Source organism: Platichthys flesus, chromosome 18, assembly GCF_949316205.1.
Source record: "Platichthys flesus chromosome 18, fPlaFle2.1, whole genome shotgun sequence".
NCBI lineage: Eukaryota > Metazoa > Chordata > Actinopteri > Pleuronectiformes > Pleuronectidae > Platichthys > Platichthys flesus.
In genome coordinates, this window is record NC_084962.1 from 20,605,325 (window position 1) to 20,624,450 (window position 19,126).

General features: G+C 48.4%; 1 protein-coding gene across 5 annotated transcripts in view; it reads right to left on the reverse strand.

Moving 5' to 3' along the window:
• Positions 1-269: 269 nt before the first annotated feature.
• The window catches only part of col12a1b (collagen, type XII, alpha 1b), a 77,906-nt gene continuing 59,049 nt past the window's right edge, over positions 270-19,126 (reverse strand). For 4 of the 5 annotated variants that reach the window (XM_062410942.1, XM_062410941.1, XM_062410945.1 and 1 more), the window contains 25 exons: positions 18,910-19,062; positions 18,750-18,824; positions 18,007-18,146; positions 17,728-17,851; positions 17,479-17,622; positions 17,224-17,388; positions 17,098-17,136; positions 16,862-17,000; positions 16,198-16,340; positions 15,736-15,845; positions 11,786-11,944; positions 11,378-11,455; positions 8,996-9,082; positions 7,792-7,845; positions 7,344-7,439; positions 6,770-6,823; positions 5,650-5,703; positions 5,517-5,570; positions 5,275-5,346; positions 5,163-5,198; positions 4,842-4,908; positions 4,578-4,763; positions 4,286-4,354; positions 2,910-3,080; positions 270-1,059 (listed from right to left, as the gene is read on the reverse strand). In XM_062410942.1, coding sequence (XP_062266926.1) covers positions 938-1,059; positions 2,910-3,080; positions 4,286-4,354; positions 4,578-4,763; positions 4,842-4,908; positions 5,163-5,198; positions 5,275-5,346; positions 5,517-5,570; positions 5,650-5,703; positions 6,770-6,823; positions 7,344-7,439; positions 7,792-7,845; positions 8,996-9,082; positions 11,378-11,455; positions 11,786-11,944; positions 15,736-15,845; positions 16,198-16,340; positions 16,862-17,000; positions 17,098-17,136; positions 17,224-17,388; positions 17,479-17,622; positions 17,728-17,851; positions 18,007-18,146; positions 18,750-18,824; positions 18,910-19,062 — 2,591 coding nt within the window. In that variant the 3' untranslated portion in view covers positions 270-937. Of the gene's footprint in view, positions 2,337-2,909; positions 3,081-4,285; positions 4,355-4,577; positions 4,764-4,841; positions 4,909-5,162; positions 5,199-5,274; positions 5,347-5,516; positions 5,571-5,649; positions 5,704-6,769; positions 6,824-7,343; positions 7,440-7,791; positions 7,846-8,995; positions 9,083-11,377; positions 11,456-11,785; positions 11,945-15,735; positions 15,846-16,197; positions 16,341-16,861; positions 17,001-17,097; positions 17,137-17,223; positions 17,389-17,478; positions 17,623-17,727; positions 17,852-18,006; positions 18,147-18,749; positions 18,825-18,909; positions 19,063-19,126 lie in introns of all 5 variants that reach the window. The other variant, XM_062410943.1, reaches the window with a different exon arrangement.

Below are 19,126 nucleotides of genomic sequence, written 5' to 3' on the forward strand. Positions count from 1 at the left end.
TGGAAAGAGCAGCTAATCCCGAAACCCATAAACCTTTATTTAACCATGTCTGTGCCCTTTGACACTTCATCACGTTACAGAGTGACAGTCCCTCTGAGGTTTGCCCTCATGGTGCCGCTCTATGTGGCCCAGACGCTCTACCAGGTACTGGAAGTACTGGCCAGACTTTCCAAGTGTCCCAGATCGTCTTATAGTTCCCCAGAGTATTCCTCCCAAATATTAAAAGTATTTCCTGTTGCAACAAAAGCGACTCAAAAACCACACGGATGTAAATTTTCAGTAGTTTTATTGAAAAATGCCTCTTCTGTTTTCAGAAATAAATAAGAAAATAAGGCTGTGGAATTCACAATCTGCAGTTTCAACATTTCCAAAGTCTCACTCGCAGGTTTGAACTGATTCGATACTGAGAAAATGACAAGAATGAGAACAACTATATTCTGGTTAAAACAAAATGAAATACAAAAACATATTTAATATTCACCACAGACATGCAATCCCACCTTCGGTACAATTCGCTGTGACGGAATAAAGGAAAACTGATAAATATTAAGTCTAGAGATACAAAATGAAAGCTGTGTTTAACTGACATCATGAAACCAAACCTCCTTGTGACACTGAGTGACAGGATTATATTGAACAGACTCGATGAACGTGACAGAAAACATTTCTTACTTCAACTCGACCACTTCAGACAAACTCGATGCAAATATGTTACAAGCCAAAGACACGAGAGGAACGAGAGCGTCACAGGTTTCTTCTCCTCAAACTTCCTCCGCTCAAACCTTCACCTGCCACAAGAATATTCACATACGTTTTAAGGCACTTGTGTGTTTTTCCACTGAAGTTGAGGGTTCGAACCCCGTGAGTGAGTGTGTGTGTGTGTGTGTGTGTGTGATGTGCACGGCTGCAGAAGCCAGGCGGGAGAAGGAGGCGTGTCTTATGAGGTGAGGCTGGCCGAGGCTTTTCTTGACAGCGATCTCTTTCGCCGGCGTCTGAAGGACTCGTCCTCCTCCTCGGGGACCGGGACTACTCGGGGGTCGGAGTCGGGGGGGAATTGGCCTGCTCGGAGATAGTGTTTGTTCGGTTCAGCACAACTTGTTTCTCCTCACTCTTTCTCAACATGCACAAGAAGAAGTGGTTGAACGGATTTCCTGCCGGACTGAGGGTGCACTGACAGGAGGTCAACAGCAGGGGGCGTGTCCACAGTGTCATACAGTAAAACGTGACCTCGGGATTTAACTGCTGAAGCTACGTAAGCTACGAGCTAACAAAGCTAACAGCGTTCTCACAACGTCTAACCTGAAAATGTTAGTCAGTGGTTGTTCCAATCATTTCACTTTTCTTATATTAAACTATTCAAGTTTTGATTTTACACACTAACGTCAAACAAACTGCGATTTTAAGAATAATTTAAACTATTTCAGATTCTGTTCCCTCTTGACCTTGAGCCAACCAGGAGCTTTGATCACATCACATGATCTTCATCAGCAGATGTGATGAAGACCATGTGAGCACCTCCACTGTGGACACGCCCCTGTGGTCCTGTTTCAGTGCTGGACTCTAATGGGTCTCATACAGTCGTGTTCCTCTGGAGAGACGCTTTGGGACCTTTGTTAGTCATGAAGCACAGACACAGCTCTAGGAGAAGATGAAACCAGGAGGATCTGGATCTGTGGTTGGTTTGGTACATGAAGTGGAACCTGAACCTCCAGGGCCACATGTGCAGAAGTGATTGAGTTTGACCCGGAGCAGTTTCCAACACATGGAGAAAAGAGGCGACTGGTCAGCAAGCAGCAGGTTGTGGTTTGCAAGGCACAAGCTTTAACAGAACAGATCTGGAAACTGACTTGATTCAAACATCATTTACAAAGCTCACATTAGTTTATTTACACGGCACCTGGAGAGAAATGCTGTTAACAGGGCTGCTGCTGCTGCTGCTGCAGAGGATGCAGATGTTTCTCTGTTAAAAATCCACCTTTGTTAGTATTTGTGTGGTTGTTTGTTGCTGTTGTCGTTTCATGCTCCTCCTCTGAACACAAGGTTCCTTTGTTTGGTCTCCGAGGTTCAAACAGGTCGGTGTCATCACCGCTTCTGCTGCCGCCGCCGCCGCCGCTGCTGTTTGTCTAGTGGCTGTGAGTCGATGTTAGTACCGGTTCCCTCTTTGTTGTTGTGTTGTTTCTCAGCATAGTTTGTTAATGTTTTTTTCCGTTGGCCGTTATTCCTTAAAACAGCTCTAGAGCGAGCAAGCGAGCGTTCAGTTACAGGACGTTTTGAGTTTGGGGTTTTTCAGGAAGTCAGCGAAAGCAGCACAGGTGAGAAAGTTTACTATGCTGAACCTGAAACAGGCCAGAGGATGGAAGGGTCAGGTCAAAGCAGCATCAGAGAATCACACACTTCTACGTTTCTCTGTCATGATTAGTCATCTAGTTTCCACACATGCACTTAGTCCTCGTGAAGAAGAACCAGGGAATTCTCCTGCTGAGCATCAGAGCCCGAGTCAGACCAGAAGATTCTATATACACTATTATAGATATGACTGATATGTATGACAGAGAATCCGTGCTGATAAAAACACGACTGAACTAAATCCTGAGCTGATTCATCATCTGCTGCATCGTGACATGAACTCTCTGAATCCAGAGTCGAACTCAGGAAGCAGGAGACATGTAGAGCGGCCGTCCCTCGTCTACTCTACGACATGAATCAGTCAAGCTGTGTGTAAAATCCACAAGCTGATGTTTCTCATCTGACTTCGGGTTGTGACGCAGAACAAGAGAATTCCCCCAAATGTTAAAGATTTGATCGTTTCATCCCAAATTCAACTCCAGCTGAAAACTACATTTACCAGCTACACAGTTTCACAGAGGACATCCGGACCTAGGTCCTGGTCCGCGGGTCCTGATACGTACCTACGTATCCTTGTCCGTTGTAAGGAATACCGACACACTGAGAGGAGTCGCAGTATCCAGAAGGTCCAGGAGGACCACGGACTCCAGCGTAGCCTCCACGTCCAGGGGGACCGCGGGGTCCAGTGGAGCCGGCCGGGCCTGGAGGTCCTGTCCTGCTTTCTCCTGGTGGACCTGTCGGAGGGTTATTAAGTTATCTACATTAAAACTTCATATAGAAGAACTCAAGGTGTGATACAGCTTTTACTTTATGATATTTAACTGACCAGAAGTTAAACTGAAAAACAAAACAGGATCCAGTAAAACTTGTCTCAGACTGAATACATCTGTTTGTGACTTGAGGGACAAACGGACCCAACAGGACATTATCAGGACTCTTCAGGCCAAATTTTAAATTGTATAGAACAAACAACAGAAAACCAAACTGCTCTATTCTTATATTTAACAGTTAACATTTGTGTAAAGAAACTGGAACTTTTGTCCACGTTTGGCAAATTGTGGACAAAAGATTAAATAATCAAAAGATTTTATGGAGAAACTTTAATGTGGAAAATGTTGATTCTGAGAAAGTTTCACAGCGACTGTTCTTCATGTATTTGTTTTTATGATCAAACTTCAGCTTTGAAAAGTTCTTAACGATTGATTTAGTGATGATTTGGAGTTTATTGTTCTCTTGTAAAGCTGCCTCAGCGTCCTGGCAGCGCTCGTGATCTCTGAAGCAAACAGATAATTATGGCTCAGTGTCATCGCTGCGTTTTCCAGCTGGAAACTCGATCTATTGAAAAAAGCTGCAGTAACTGCTGCTGACAGAAGAATAAGAGTGTGGGGGGAAAAGGAAAGAGGCAGGATTTGCTGATCCTGACTCCCCCCCCCCCCTTCCCCCTCATGTCTAGACGTGGACAAAGCCGACTTGGAAAGTTTCCCTGCTGCTGCGTCTCCTGCTCGACGCCGTTAGCATGTGTTGTGAATGAAGCTCGTCTCCGTGACTCACTGCCGTCCACGGCCGACTCCCGTTTCCACAACTCGACCTTGTTTGCTTTAGAAAACTCTTTTTCCAGCTGCCTGACTGGACGCTGTCGGGTTGCGAGGCTGAAGCCTGGCTGCTGGTCGGCAGCAGGACTAGTGGACGCCGATTGGTGGAGGAGCTGGTTGGATGACATCACGATGCTGAGCTGAGTCATGGGATGAAGCTTTTAAACCTGATTCTCTCACTATTCACACACAGGAACGTTATTGATCCTGATTGGTTTCCTGCTAACGTCATGTTCATGAGCTCCAGTGAACAGCGTTTCATCGTCTGCATAGAGCGACACTTCTCCAGCGAGCTAACGTTAGCTGCTGCGGGCTAACACCCACGGTTTACAGGGAGGGAAACGAACCTGGAGGTCCTCTCGATCCTTTCTGCCCGACGGTCGAAAGTCCTCGTTCACCTTTCTCTCCTCCGAGACCTGAAGCAGACAAAGTGAATCAGCGTCACGTGGTTTCATCGTCTGTCTCCTGCAGCTCGCTGGTCTTCTCAGGACTTTGAGAGCAGGAGGAGGACGTAGGGACATCAGAAGAGCTGATCCTCGTTAACGTGTGATGTGATTTTTAATAAACGTGTCTGGTGATCATCAGAAGCTGAGGTTTGTTTGAGACCTCCTGCTGTGTGCTCGATCCACCGGCTCTTACCTCTCTCTCCCTGCTGACCGGGCTGACCGGGACTTCCTGGGAAGCCGTTCCTTCCTGCGGTGCCCGGCTCTCCGCGGGGCCCCTGCCTGCCGGGTGGTCCGGGGGGCCCTGCAGGTCCGGGGCTGTTACTGCGCTGCTGGCCGTTGGGGATCTGGTTCAGTAACGTGTTGACTCGAGACATTTGCGCTGCAGAAGAGAAGGAACACGTCAGCGTCTCCGTCCAGAGCCTTTTACAGATGGAGTAAATCTAAATGAAGCACTCACAGTTGACGAGCTGCTCACACACTTGTCTGGCGATGGACCTCATCATGTTCTGAGGAGCGAAGTCGCCCTGAGCACAGAGAGCGAGCAGGTTCATCTCTCTGCTTCTTCCTGACATGTCTTCATTTTCATTTTAGAACTTCATTTCTCACTGGAGCTCAATCTGATGTCATTAAGATTTACCTCAAACATGTGTATGAACATAAAGTATAATGACAACAGTAGTATCTTAACAGAATAAACACTGAGACCATAAAGCTTCATTTTCAATGACCTCACTTCAGATTTAAAGTTGTTAAAATGTTTGAAATCAGATGGACTCACTCTCTCTCCTCTGTCTCCTTTGGGGCCGAGGGAGCCCTGAAAACACAGAACAGGTTAGAACATGAAACTGTCCACAGTGGACGGTCGTGCAAAGGGACAGCGAGACACTCACGGGAGGACCAGAGTCTCCGTTCTGTCCCGGTTGTCCTGGGGCTCCTGATGTCCCTGGAGATCCTGGGGGTCCCTGCGAGGACACGGACAGAAAGTGATGAAGATTCAGGAAACAGACGATTCAAACGTTTTCATGTTCCTCCAGGGAATTAAAGAAAAGTGACTATGATCACAACTGTAGTCTGACACCGCCCGTCCTTGAGCAAGGCACTTAAATGCTCAGCTGGGTGTACTTGTCCTCACCATGGGCCCTGTGGGGCCTCTGGGTCCAGCTGGTCCTTCCTTTCCTTGAGGGCCCTGGAATGAAAAGAGCAGGACTTAAACCCTGAGCAGGTCTCGGATCAGAGAGACGTCATTAAAGCGGGTCTGAACTCACCCTGACTCCCGCCGGTCCGATCGGGCCGTGAGACCCTGCAGGACCAGGTGAACCCTGAAAACACACAAATCACAGTGTGGATAAAAGCTCACCTCTGTCCCCTGTCGGTCCCACAGGCGGATCAGTGCGTGTCCCGCCGCGCTCATTTGCTCAGAGCACCCCCCCCCCCCCCCCCGCTCAGGCTTTTTACTGCCGGCCCTCTCGGCTCTTTGATGCACACGATTTACAGGCAACTTAATATATTCCAGATCCATTTTATTGGCCATTATGAAGCTGGGTCTGTAAGTCATTAAGTGCACGTTGCTATGGCAGCTGCTCCAACATGGTCACCTGCAGCATCAACACCGACCGATTCGCTGGGGGGGGTCACCGGAGCACAGAGCTGATTGGTCACGGGTCGGCTCAGAGGGAGGAGCCTGCAGCCGATCGATCAACTCTTATCACTGAGACAGAAGTTCAACATGAAGCTGAAGAGTCTCAGTGAGGAGGTTCAACGTCTTCACTGTTTCTGGTTCTTGGCTCATAAAGAGTTTAAAGCTCAAACTTAACATAATAATGATGATAACTGTTGATATACTGTGGGTCATGTCCCCCTGTCGCACCAGCTGCTGTGTCACAGGTTTGATTCCCACTGAGCTTGCATCAGAGCCCCTGAATGTTCCCTCAGCTCGAGGACCAGACTCAACAATCAACTACGTTCTAAGTTTGACGACTTCACTGAATGTATTTATATTTCCTTAAATTTTTTAGTTTTTCTCTGAATGATTCTGCACTTTCATGAAGAATCCATCTCTACCACTTCATAAAAGGTCCTGCAGAGAAGTCGATGAATCAGAGCTGCAGCGGCGCCAACGCTCTCTTTATGAGCGAAGGTGTCTTCCTCTGCCAAACGTCTCAGGTTGGACGGCAGCTCTCCGTAAATTCCCAGATAAACAACTGACATCAGGGGAGGACGGAGCAGCTGCTGGCTCGTCCTCCGCTCAAGTTTAATTTACAAGTAATATTCAGAGAAACAAACTCCCCCTTTTCTCTCTGAATCCTCCACAGCTGGAGAAACATCTGCCTCCAGCCACGAGGCTTCAACTCTTCAACATCCCTGATTCCTCTCAGCTGCACTCACCTTCTGTCCAGGTAAACCAGAGTCTCCGTGGTCTCCCTTGGGTCCAGGCCGGCCCTGGAGGGACGAAACATTTCAGTTACACATTCACTCAATTCTGTTGCTATGATATTTCACACTGGTAGTTAAATGTGGTCAAAATGGCCGCTGGTGAAGAAGCAGTTCTCCTGAATGGAGATGAAGCTCCTCAGGTTGAATGTCTCATGTCGTGTTGGAGTTAAAGGTCAGAGCTGCAGCACGGTGGACAGATCCTCGCTGGTTCAGGAGAAGAACACAGAGGAATCATGAGACGGATCTTTACTGAGGACAGGACCTGAACTAATGTCCTCAGTGATGTCACCGTCTTCTGGAACCAGAACCAGGGAACAGGTCTGTTTGATTTGGGAACGTTTTCCTTTCCCAGGTCCAAACTCAGATTTATCAGCATTTTCAGGTTTCACTTCTTCTTCTGAGTCATGAACCTGAGATTCTCCCCCAGCTTATAAATACATCACTGAAGAATCTGGTCGACCTGTGTGGCTCACAGTGTGTGTGTGTGTGTGTGTGTGTGTGTGTGTCAGTGTGTTTATGGACTCACAGCCTCTCCTGGAATCGACATCCCGCTGGGTCCTTGAGGGCCGGGTAGACCCATGGGCCCCGGTGGTCCGTTATCCCCCCGCGGGCCGATCGGCCCCTGACAAACAGGGAAGATAAGAAACGTTAAATTACAGCAGGAGCTTGTTGCTGGTCTCTGCTGACGCCTCTCGTCAGAGTTCAGGTATGCTACGGTTGTAATCTGTGGAAAAGAGCGACATGAGACGAGGAATGCAGAGCGGCATCGAACAGAACCTCCCCTCGCTCCATATCAGAGGGAAAAACACTCGTTGGATAAGTGGAATCAGATGTTCTCACTCGCTTCAAAGCTCTCGTACTTTAAACATCTTTTGTTTTCACGGAGGGCAGATAACTCAGGAGTCTGATCCTCATTCTGTGTTCCTCCTCTGCAGGACGATATAGAGAGGAGACGTGGTTTTAAAGATACTCACAGCAGAACCTGCTTCTCCTCTTTCCCCTCGGGGACCTTTGCTTCCAGGGGCACCCTGAGGAGGAGGAAGAGGAGCAATCATCACATTATCACCACAGACACAAGACGAAGAACAAAACTGAGCAGCGCTCCACCTTCAATGTGGAAAATATCTTCTTTAAAAAAACAGAAAGCCTGCTTGATAATATTTAATAACTTCCAATGTGAAGATAAGTAAAAAAATCCAGTGTTTAAAACATCAGTTAATAAATTTCTCAGCAACTTGAGAAATGAAGTGTTTGGCAGGAAAGAGGAAAAGTCTTCAATTCAATCCACCGAGTCGCTTGAACTTCATATATTTTAATGATAAATCAACTTCCTCAGGTGAGTTTTTTTGGGGGGGAAATTCAAAGAGCATATAAATATTAAATAAAATGTTGTGTGTTGTATTATTTTGTATTTTGTGTTATAAACCAGTGAAAGATGAATTTGGTTTGATGTCTGAATTATTGGACAATAAAGGTTTGAATGTTTGGTCTAAAACATTTTTCTAGTGATTCTTCTTGATTTGCTGACAAATACTAAAATAGAAATTAGATCAGTGAGGGTGAATGTTTATCCTTCAGCCGTCAGACTCTGCAGCAGCGTTTAGCTTCTCCTCCTCTTAAAACCTTTCATGAGGCGTCACACAGAAGGTTTCAGAGGTTACTGTGCTGCAGGGCGCAATGTTCTGCCTCGTACAACATACAATATATAAATAACCATAAATTAAGAGAGAGAGCTGAAGCCTGAGCTGTGATATCCCCTCAGAGGTCGCCCTTTCAAAATAAAACCCCTGCATTTAGAGACAGACAGCTTTTATTTCTGTGTCTCTTCATCACATCAACCTCTAGAGAAGTGTGAGTGTTCTGGTCTGATGTGTCACAGCACATGATTTTAAAAGATCTGTTATATGTGAGGGAAATGGTTCATGGAACTGATCCTGGGACTGAACATTACCCAGCAACCATCATGTTTCCTACAAATGAAGCTGGAAAAGTCATTTTCTACGAGACAGAGCTGAGCTGTCACATCAGTTTGTCTCTGAAATGTAGTGACGGGAAAATAAAAGTGTCCAAGTGGAAACACTCGAGTGTGGAAGCAGGATTTCTCCCTCGACTCCAGGAAATGTTATGTCTCACTTCTGTTAATAACATGAAACAGAAACAGGCTGAGTTGGTTCTTACCATCGGACCCTGAGGCCCCGGGGGCCCGGAGCCCTCGGAGGTGCAGGTACAGGAGTTAGGCAGAGCCGGACACTTCAGCTCGTCCCTCTGGAAAACAAACAGGTCAACGTCAACCACACCGGAGAGATGAAGAGGTCAGATCCCAGTCGAATGTGATTAAACATCTGAGTCACCTCCTCAGCAGCAGAGGATTCAAACTAAACATCAACAGTCACCGACGTAAAGGAAACGTCCTGACCACGTGTCCAGAGCGGCCCCTGAACGCCACGTGAGATATCTCCCAGAGTTCCATGTCCCTGCAGAGGTGAGGTTAGAAACATCTCCGTACCGGGGGTGCAGTGGTTATCACTGCTGTGTCACAATGAGACGGTTCATGGTTTGAACCCTTGTGTCTGTGTGGATGTTCTTCATGAGCCGGCGTCGGCCCTCATCACCAGAAGATCTGGAACCTCCTTGTGTTTCCAAGTGGACGTCTTCGTCTTCTACGTGTCCGACTCCTCTTCTTCATCCTGAGATGTTTGTGTTCTTCTAGTTTCACGTCACGTGTTAGAAACCTCATCAACACGTCCACTCGCTCACTGGGAGCTTCAGACGTGTAGAAGGGCCTCTTCTAACAGGACGAGGTTCTCAGGTCTGTGAGGGTCACAGTGGAAACACTCCGTCATGGTGGTGGAGACTCATTCCGCTCATTAGATGTATCATATTTAAAAAACACCATATGGACACGTTAACGAGGTTAAAAATGAGATATTCGTTGCAGGAGGTTTTTAAATCAAATTGGTTGTGAGGACTTTTCCGTTCATGTGTGGACGTCAGCCTCCTGCTCTCTTTCCACCGGTCCCTGCTGATCGCCTTCATTTGGACCATTTCACAGAATGTTGTAAGAAACAGTCCAATCAGGCAGCTGTCCCTGCTCTGCAGCAAATTGAGATAATAATCCAGAGTTGAATCCTTTTCAGAGGGTTTTGGATGTTTGAGTGGAGACGTGCTGAGACAAAGCTCTGCTTGTTGCAGCGTCTCTGGAGATCTCAGCTGGGCCTGAGGAGAGAAGCCTTCAGGTTGAGAGAGTCCAGAGTCCCAACGCTGAGCAACCGGCCGAGCTGCTTCCAATCCTCATCCTGCTGCTGCTGCTGCTGCTGAACAAATGTGTAACAGCTTGTGTGTCTGTGTCTCTGTGTGTGTGTGCGTGTGTGTGGAGGACAAAGAGAGAAGGGACTTATCGTACTATAGAGACGACTGTAAAGAAGACATTCATGTGTAGACGCTCTTGCTGTCTGCAGATTTATAGCAGAGTATTGAGTCCTTCTCCTCCCATGCTGCAGAACATCCGTGTCCACATCTGGTTCTGTTTCCTGCTGTGCATTGCAGAGGGACTTTGTCTGATTCCATTTGGACCTCGTGTTCTGCAGAGTCACTCCCACATGTGAGCGAGGAAGTTAGAAACATGACAAACGGACGAGTTCAGAAAATAAGAAAAAAGGTCGTGAGAAACTGAGGGTTAGGGTTAGATGCATAAATCTAGAGCTGTTTACAAACAAGACAATTCCTGTAGTTGGTGTTTGTGAAGCAGCAGCAGCAGGTTGTTGGGTCCGACTCGTTCAAACAGGAACATGTGGGATCATCCAGGTGAGGGGCGGAGCCTGTAGAGCAGCAGGGGCGGAGCTTGTAGAGCAGCAGGAGGCGGGACATGACGTATAAACTCTGCTGTGGATAAACATCAGTGTTGTTGTTTACAGCTCGTCCACACCAGAGTCGGCCCTCATCTCCAGAAGATCTGGAATCTCCTCGTGTTTCCAAGTGGACGTCTTCGTCTTCTACGTGTCCGGCTCCTCTTCTTCATCCTGAGATGACGTCCACTCGCTCACTGGGAAGCTTCCACTCATTGTCCTGCTGGTTCCTCACATGGACATTTTACTAGGAGGCTGCAGGAGAAGATCCAGCAAAGTTCCAGAGACACTGACTCTGACAGGAAAGTGTCAGGATCGAGTTCTGGTCTGAAAACAGCTGATGCTGCTTCATGAGAGCTCTGATGGACATCTCGTATTATCTCTGTTCAGCCGGCTCATGTACAATAACAGGTTTATTTCTGTCTCCGTGTCTTTTCTGAATCCTGAGCTCTTATCTTAGTATAAAAGAAAAATCGCACAATCTGCATGAATGTGTGTTTCAAGATAAACACACTTGTCTGCTATTTACTCTCAAGAGGCCGTAAACACCAGTGTCTCCAAATCCTGAGCCGTCCCTGTGTCTGGAGACGTTCTCTTTAAATACGTTTCCTGTGAGGAAAATCCATCAGCACACACAAAGATGAACTGCAGACACACAACAAACAACAACACTGGAGTTCATATCAGTCCAGTTCAAGTGGTCAGCTGCTCTCACCATAGACGGGAGGTCACAGCATCTGTCCCGGCTGGTCCAGGCCAAGCTGCAGACGATATCAAACATCTGGAGCTGGAACTGTGGAACGGAAACACAAAGCAGAACGTGGGAGAGCTGTTGTGCTACATGTCCATGAAACCCCCCCTCACGGCTCCCTGAGGACAAGAAGGGACGTCCCATCAGCCCCGAGGGGAGAGAGGTGGTTCAAATCCCTATATTAAATCTACACTTTATGAAAAAGGATATTGATCCCTTACTGCTGTGATGAATTTGAAAGTGTTTCTATAAATGAAGCCTGGTTTCTTTTCATCACATTACTGATGTTGTGTCAGTTGCAGTAAAACACATTTAAAGTCTCTGCTCTTCCTCAGTGGGTTCTTTCCCTCTGCAGGATCCGAGTCCACTCACAGTTGCAGATTGTCCCGTGGAGCCGACGGACTTGGACATCTTGCCCAGGACCTGGTAGCCGTCGCTGGACGTGTTCCCAGCCGCCTTGATCTCCTTCTCATCCACCTCTTGGCAGTCCACGTTGAGTTTGACGCTGGTGGAGGAAACCAGGAGATGGAGCTTCAGAGGGAGAGAGAGAGAGAGAGAGAGAGGAGGAAAAGAAGGAAGAGCAGATTTTATTGGCACATTCTTTGTTCCAGGACCAAGTCTTGTGTCTGGTTTTTATCCCGATGGCCTGCAAATTATTAGATTATGCAGAGTCTGGCGGTGGAGCGTGGGGGGGGACGTGCTCCATCGTCTCTGCTGTAGTTCTGTTTATTGACCTCTGGAATGTAAGAGAGCTCGCACAGAGGAAAACCAGTGCTCCTCTAATTTCCATTCATTCAGAAAGAAGAAAGTAGATCACGGCTGAATCACGGCTGCACGGAGACGTAAGAGTTCTGACCAGAGGACGAACATGATCACATGATCACTTCCTGCTGGTGTCAAAGTTCAAACTAGTGTTGAAAAAGCTTTTGTATTTCTTGTTTGTACGAAACGTAAAACCTCAGAACCGAGGTACGTAAAGATCAAGGACCTTAAAGCCGAGGTAGGAACCTCTCCACAGACTTTTTGCTCATTTTAGCAGATGGTGAGTCGCTCTGGTCGGACTCTGGGAAGTAAAGTACGTAAACTTATGCTGTTGAATCAGCGGTAGTTAAGCAGAAAGAAAAGTTTCACTGTGAAATGTTCGATGCCCGAGCTGTGTAACAACGGATGTTCACACAGACTCCAGCAGCTGGAACACTGTCTTTGTTCCTTTCAGCCACAAAGATCCTTCTTTGGTGGTGAGTGAGAAAAGAGCAGCGGAGGAATCATCTCCTCACTCAGATCCTCCTCATGATGTCACTCTGTGGTCGAGCCCCGGGCCCCTCTGGAACCCAGCGGCCGGCGGGAGCCCTCCCAGCTGTACGGAGGGAAAGCATTTCTTTAGTAAAAGCCAGGAGGAGGCGGCTCGCTGCCTTCGGCCGGCCGGCGTCTGTGGAGCTGCAGGAGCACGTTTAACAGACCGCAGAGACACAGACGTCCAAGAACGACTGGGTTTCCACTGACGCTCTGGATTTCAGACAGCCCGTTGTCTGATGCTCTGCAGCTTTCATGAAGTCAGCAGGTTCTGTCAGAGCTTCAGAGGGTCGCGTCTCATCCGAGGACACTGCAGCTCACGGGATGTTGACTTTAAGAGCCAGAAACAACAGCAGCATGATGGACCTGAAGCTGCAGATATCAATGAAGGTTTGAATATCATCCAGAGTGTTTCACTAAGACTCGACTTCCAGAGGAACCTGATTCACTGTGGAGAAGATCAGCTGTTATCTGCCAAAGTAAATTCATCCTCTCCTCATCTTCTTCAAGATCAGGGAAAGGTTTTAATCTTCACTCAGAATTCTGGTTTTATCAAATATAACGTATATTAATTAAATGTTTAAAACCAGTGTGAATCTTCAAACACAAGTCTGGTGATATTCAGCAGGTTCCTGCTCCACTGACTTCTCATGTTTGATCCTGAGATGAAGACGTGAACCGTCTCTACCAAGTGAAGCGGAGACTCTCATCGTCTCTCTGGCCTCGGTCTGATCCCGGCGGTCGGGCTCGGGTCGTTTATCAGATTCCTCTGAGTGATTATTTGTCCAGCCTGATGTTACAGGTCTGTGAAGGTGTTTCTCTGTGATGGGTAACACAGATCTCACAGAGAGGATCTTCACTGGATCACATAATCCTTGTTTCGTCCCGTCGGGCCACAGAGACGCTCACACACCAGGTGTCCACGTCAGAGACGAGCTGTGTGGTGAAGCTCCGCGAGGGGAAAGAGGATTAGTGGAGTCAGACCTGATGAAGCTCACATCTCCCGGATCTGGCACATTACAGAGACATCAGCTCCTAGGGAAGCTGACTTTATAAATCATGGTTGTTTCTGCAAAGCTCCAAATGTCCCAGTGAGCTGTGAGGTTTGGCCGATCTTTAAACTGACGTTAATTCAAATCTGTATCCACGACATCATCCAGCAGTGAATTAATCTTTATCGTTCAGTGGCTTGTCTGTGACTGTGAAAGAAAAACCTCCAGAGTTCACACGCCACAGGTTTTAACCCACTGATGTGCATGTGTCCAGGCTGCCGCAGTGCTCTTGAGCAACACACTGGGGTTTTACTGCCAACCCCGATGAAGGGAGGATGAAGAATTTCACCCTGAGGGAAACATTTTCCATCACTTTGTCTTTCTCTGTGAAGGTTCGAATCATTTATCACATCTGTCTTTTACAAACTGTAGCAACAAGAATTTAAAGTTTGGCCGGACTCGGTGAATCTGAGTCCAGAGCTGGATTCAACCAGGAGTTGTTTATGTGTCGTCTGAAGATGAACATAAAGTTACAGCCTCGGTCTCTGTGCCAGTGGGAGGAAAGAGATAACTTGATAAAAGACCAGGGGAGGAGAAGAACCGGCCCAGAGGAGTGTGATGATCAGAGGGCAGCTGTCAGAGGGAATCGCTGCTTTCAGTCCAAACTGCTCCGAGTGGAACGCCTCCCTGCAGCAGACACCGTGCACAGGGGCATGCTGGGAGGTAAAACCACAAGAGCTCCCCTGTGGTGGGCTACTAGAGGCTGGGAGGAGGGGGGGGTGGAGGTGAGGGAACCTCCTCCCTGCTGCCGCTGCTCTGATGTCACCCCCCCCCCTCAGAGGAGCTCACGTATAGGTTGCACTGTTTGTGCACGGCTGTCCACACGACTTCCACTCAGCGTCACGTCCTCGTGGTGCAATCAGCATCGAACCTCTGACCTCAGCTGCACTGCGCCAGATTAACTCTCCCCTCTCCCACATTAGGCCAAAGATGACATGTTTTGAGACGGAAGGAAAAGGAAGTTTGAGCTTCTAAAGGTTTTCTTTTCAATTGTGTCACGAAAATCTGACGTTTAATCTCACGGCCGAGACTCGAGTCTCACGAAAAGGTTCAAATCTGATGTAACTGTTGCTTTTTGAGTGATGATTTGTTCAAGTTGCAGAACAAGTTCCACCGTTCCACTTGAAAACAAGTTTCTTCTTCAGCTGACGTTCATTCATATAAACCATCACATCATCAAGTACATCCTCCTCTCACACTGACCTCTGGAGGAGGGATTTCATCTGGATCAGTTTGATCCAGATGCTTCTAATACATAGATAACTGAGTCTAATGATGAATTTGATCATTAAGTGACCTCCAATATTTTAATATTGTGTCTGTGAGGCGATGAAGTAATGGTGTGTATCTCTTTGTGTGAAGGCAGACTTACTGTCACACAACATTGTGGGTTTCTGTTTCCTTCTGTTTCTGTAACTCTGTCACTCACACTCTGTGACTGAAGAGTCGCTCGTGAACACGATGTTTCAAAGAGTTCTCTCAGACTTCTTCTAATCTTTGAATTCTCCAGTTCAAGTGGAAACAGGGAGAACGTGCAGAGAGCCGAGCGACAGAATGAGCAGCATCGACCTGCGGCTGGATGTTTAAACCGAACCAGCTCCGGTCTCGTGATGGTTTTATAACATCCAGAGGACACAGATGTCCTCCCCATCAATTAGATGATTTGAACTGTTCACCGTCCAAAACAAGAATAATGGAACGCAGCCCCGGCCTGCAGAGCGGGAGCATGGTGTGTTTTACAACCGGCCCACGACCATCTGTTTGTGTGAGCTGACATAACTCCACTGAAACACGTCTGTAGCTGCATGTGAGCAGCTCCGCCTGTAACACACAACATATTTGGAATCTCAGGCATCTTTATGATCCCTGCACGTCCAGCGAGAACAAAGCAAACACAGCCAGAAGACACATCTGACTTTCTGCTGGGCTTTGGATTCTTCTCTGTTTCTTTAGTCTCTGGCCTCTGCTCTCGTTTACCTTGTGGAAGCTCCCGTGGAACATCCTCTTCACTTGACTGTTGTCGAACGTGACCTTCTGGATCTCGCCGCGCTCGTCCTTGTTGTAGAAGGACACGGTCTGGCTGGAGGCTGAGCACAGAGAGGAGAGACGTGAAAGGACTTTACTCTTTCTTATTTTAACATAACACAACTTTGAGTAGAGGATCTGAACCTGGTCCAAGAGTCAACAACCAGAACAAGGATCAGGACAGAGCAGTGTTTCTGTCTGAGCCGGACTGGAACTGAGACTTTACTGGAGCCAGCACAAACACTCAGTTCTGGACTGGGAGCGAAGCAGCCGGGTCGTTACACCCCCCCCACCCCCCCCCTCAGCTTCAGGCTCAGACACGGTGAGGCCCAGCTGCTCCACATCCCCTCATGCACGTGCACGCTGTGTCTTCAAGCCAGTGGCGTCTTCCCACCCTGCACAGTCGTCACTTACGGTCGATGGTGACGCCGGTCTCTGGCTGGTGGTCCTTGTTGGACACCTGCCAGATGTCGAAGGCCTCGCTGGGAGAGTCTGGGAGCAGGCGGAACATGAGGATGACGGTGTAGGCGTGGGGGAGTCCCTCAGGGTGGACCTCTCTGTTCAGGAGACAGACACAGACATGTTGGACTGATGGGAAAAGAGGAGGGAGGGGGATCTGACCAAACTCCTCATGTCCACTGAACATTACATTACATTACATGTCATTTAGCAGACGCTTTTATCCAAAGCGACTTACATTTTTAGAACACTCATCATTTTATGAGGGGCCATCTAGGGGTTCAGTATCTTGCCAAGGACACTTAGGCATGCAGATGGGATAGAGTGGGATTCGAACCGGCAACCTTCTTGTTGCAGAGCACCCGCTCTATCCCCTAGGCCACGCTCTCCCCCATGTATGAAGAGACGTTTTAGAAGACAGTAGACACAAAAGGATCTGAACTCGAAACCAACAATAACAACGAGTTGAGGTCACTGGGCACTCTGGAGACTCCACAGTCACCACTCCAGCTGAGCACCACTCAGGCGTCGCCACTGTCACAGACACACACAACAGATCTGCACCATCACTGGGAAGACGTCCTGTTAAAGAATGAGACGTGAACCCATGTGGACTCACGTGGTGGGCTGCGTCAGGAAGGCGTCCTTGTGGAGTCTGTACGCTGTGTAGCTGTTGAAGGAGCCCGACTCCATGGAAACACCTTTCACAGATCCGTAGGTCTTCTCCGTCAGGTTGAACGCCTCCAGCATCCGGAAGCCTGGAACCCAACACGTCAGGGAAGAGATCAAACCTTTCATCGCACATCACAGGAGGAGATTTAAAAAGCACAGCAGGTCATTGAAGTCATTTCTCACCCGGTGACGTGAATCCATTCAAGAAGATCAGGGGACAGGCTGTGGAACCAGAATTTAAGAAGATTCAGATTTGTCCACAGAGGCTGAAACATCTTCTCAGGTTCAGTGAAGTTTGTGTGAACTCACAGGACGAAGCAGTTTCACAGATGAAGGTGATCAGGTTTTCTTTGATGGTGTCGAACGCATCGAAGTCGTCCACGACGAACACGTGGCGGTCGCTGGGTTTGCTGCCGATCTGCTGCAGCTCCACGAAGTCCACATCGGCCACGCCAATGGCAAAGACGCTGTAACCTGAGGGAACATCAGAGAACTTCTGACTCTGTCTCTATTCACACCTACATGTTTCCCTCACATGGAATCCAGCTCCGTGATGTGCAGTACCTGCGTGCTGCAGCTTGGCGGCGCTCTGCTTCACCTCGTCCTGAGAGCGTCCGTCTGTGATGGCCACCACCACCTTGGGGACGTTCCTCCTCATTCCGTTCTCCAGTGAAAAGGCCTTTTCGTAGGTGTGTTTCAGGGCGATTCCTGCTCCACACAGGGAATCAATGAGAAGCTGCTACAGTCCACCAGCAGCAGCAGGCTGTGTGTGTGTGTGTGTGTGTGTGTGTGTGTGTGTGGGGGGGTTCGAACCTGTCTTTGTGTTTCCTCCTCTGTAGCGGATGTGATGAAGAGAGGACATGGCGATCCCTTTGTCTTGGTAAGCGTTCAGCCTGAACTCCGTCTTGGCGCTGTCGCTGAACTGCACGAACGAGACCTGAGGGAAGTCGCTGACGTTAGTGAGACGACATGTCAACGATGATCCGTTATCTCCAAAGAGGAGAACATCACACGTCTCCAGCACCAGGTCAGAGAGGCAACATCTACACAAGGCTCAACGTGATGTTTTAATTCTGCAGATAAAATCCAAACCTGCATCCCCGAGGGTCCGACCACATCGAAGGCTCCGATCATGTCGGAGATGAAGTGCCGGACCTTGGTGAAGCTCTCCTCTCCGATGCTCCAGGAGCCGTCGATGAGGAACACCACGTCTGCTTTGGCTCCTTTGCAAACTGAGGCAAGAGAACACGTGGTCATGGTTGTTGAGCGTCCCCGGGGGGGGGGGGGGGGGGGGGGGGGGCAACACAAGAAACCAGAAAACTGCATCGTGCTGCTTAATTATTGTTTGTGAGCCTGGAAGCATTCAAATCAGCTGAGCTTTGTGGCTGCGTGTAGTAACTTCATGATTTCATAAATACATTAAAGAAAGCATTTGGTCCCAGGAGAGTGAAGCCCAGCTCTCGTTAGTGGATTCCTCTCAGAGGAGCAGGAATCGGATGAAAAGCTTTGTATAATCTTTGCCTCATGTGACACAGCGTGCTTTCTAATCTGCTCCATCCTTCCTTTGGATTTACACAATATGGAAGATGCAGAAATATCATTTGGGCCGTTGTTGGAACATGTGCTGGCTGTTGATTCGCTGCTGGTGAGTCAGACGCAGCAGGAGTCGAATCTGAATGAAAAGTCTCGAGAGGATCCAGTGAACCAGGTCTTTGTGGAACCTGGTGTTCCTCAATGTGGATCTGTACAGTTCGCATTCAAGATTCCCTTAACTCAGAAAACTCATTTTGTGTTTTCAGCCAGGTTCCGATTGGACGGTGGTGTCACATGCTTACCTGCCCATGCGGGGGGGATGGTGGGCGGAGGTGTCGGGGTTGGTGGGAAAGTTGGAGCTGGAGTCGGCTTCACCACTGCAGAAGAACGGCAGAGTCATGTTTGAGACAGAGCAGCAGGTTGTGGAGGATCAGTCCTGAGGGACGCTCTGTGGTCACTCACGTGTCCTCTCCTTGGCGCTGACCCCCGGCCCCTCCAGGTTCGGAGTCTGGACGAACACGGTGGCGCTGTACAGAGCGTCGGGCGAGAGGCCGTCGAAGCAGTACTGAGGCAGGCCGGCCGGGATGGTGATCTCATGCTGCCCTTTGCTGGAGGCTGCAGAGGAAACACACGTGTTCACTTCACCAGTCGTCACAATGAGATTCAAAATCATCCTGAA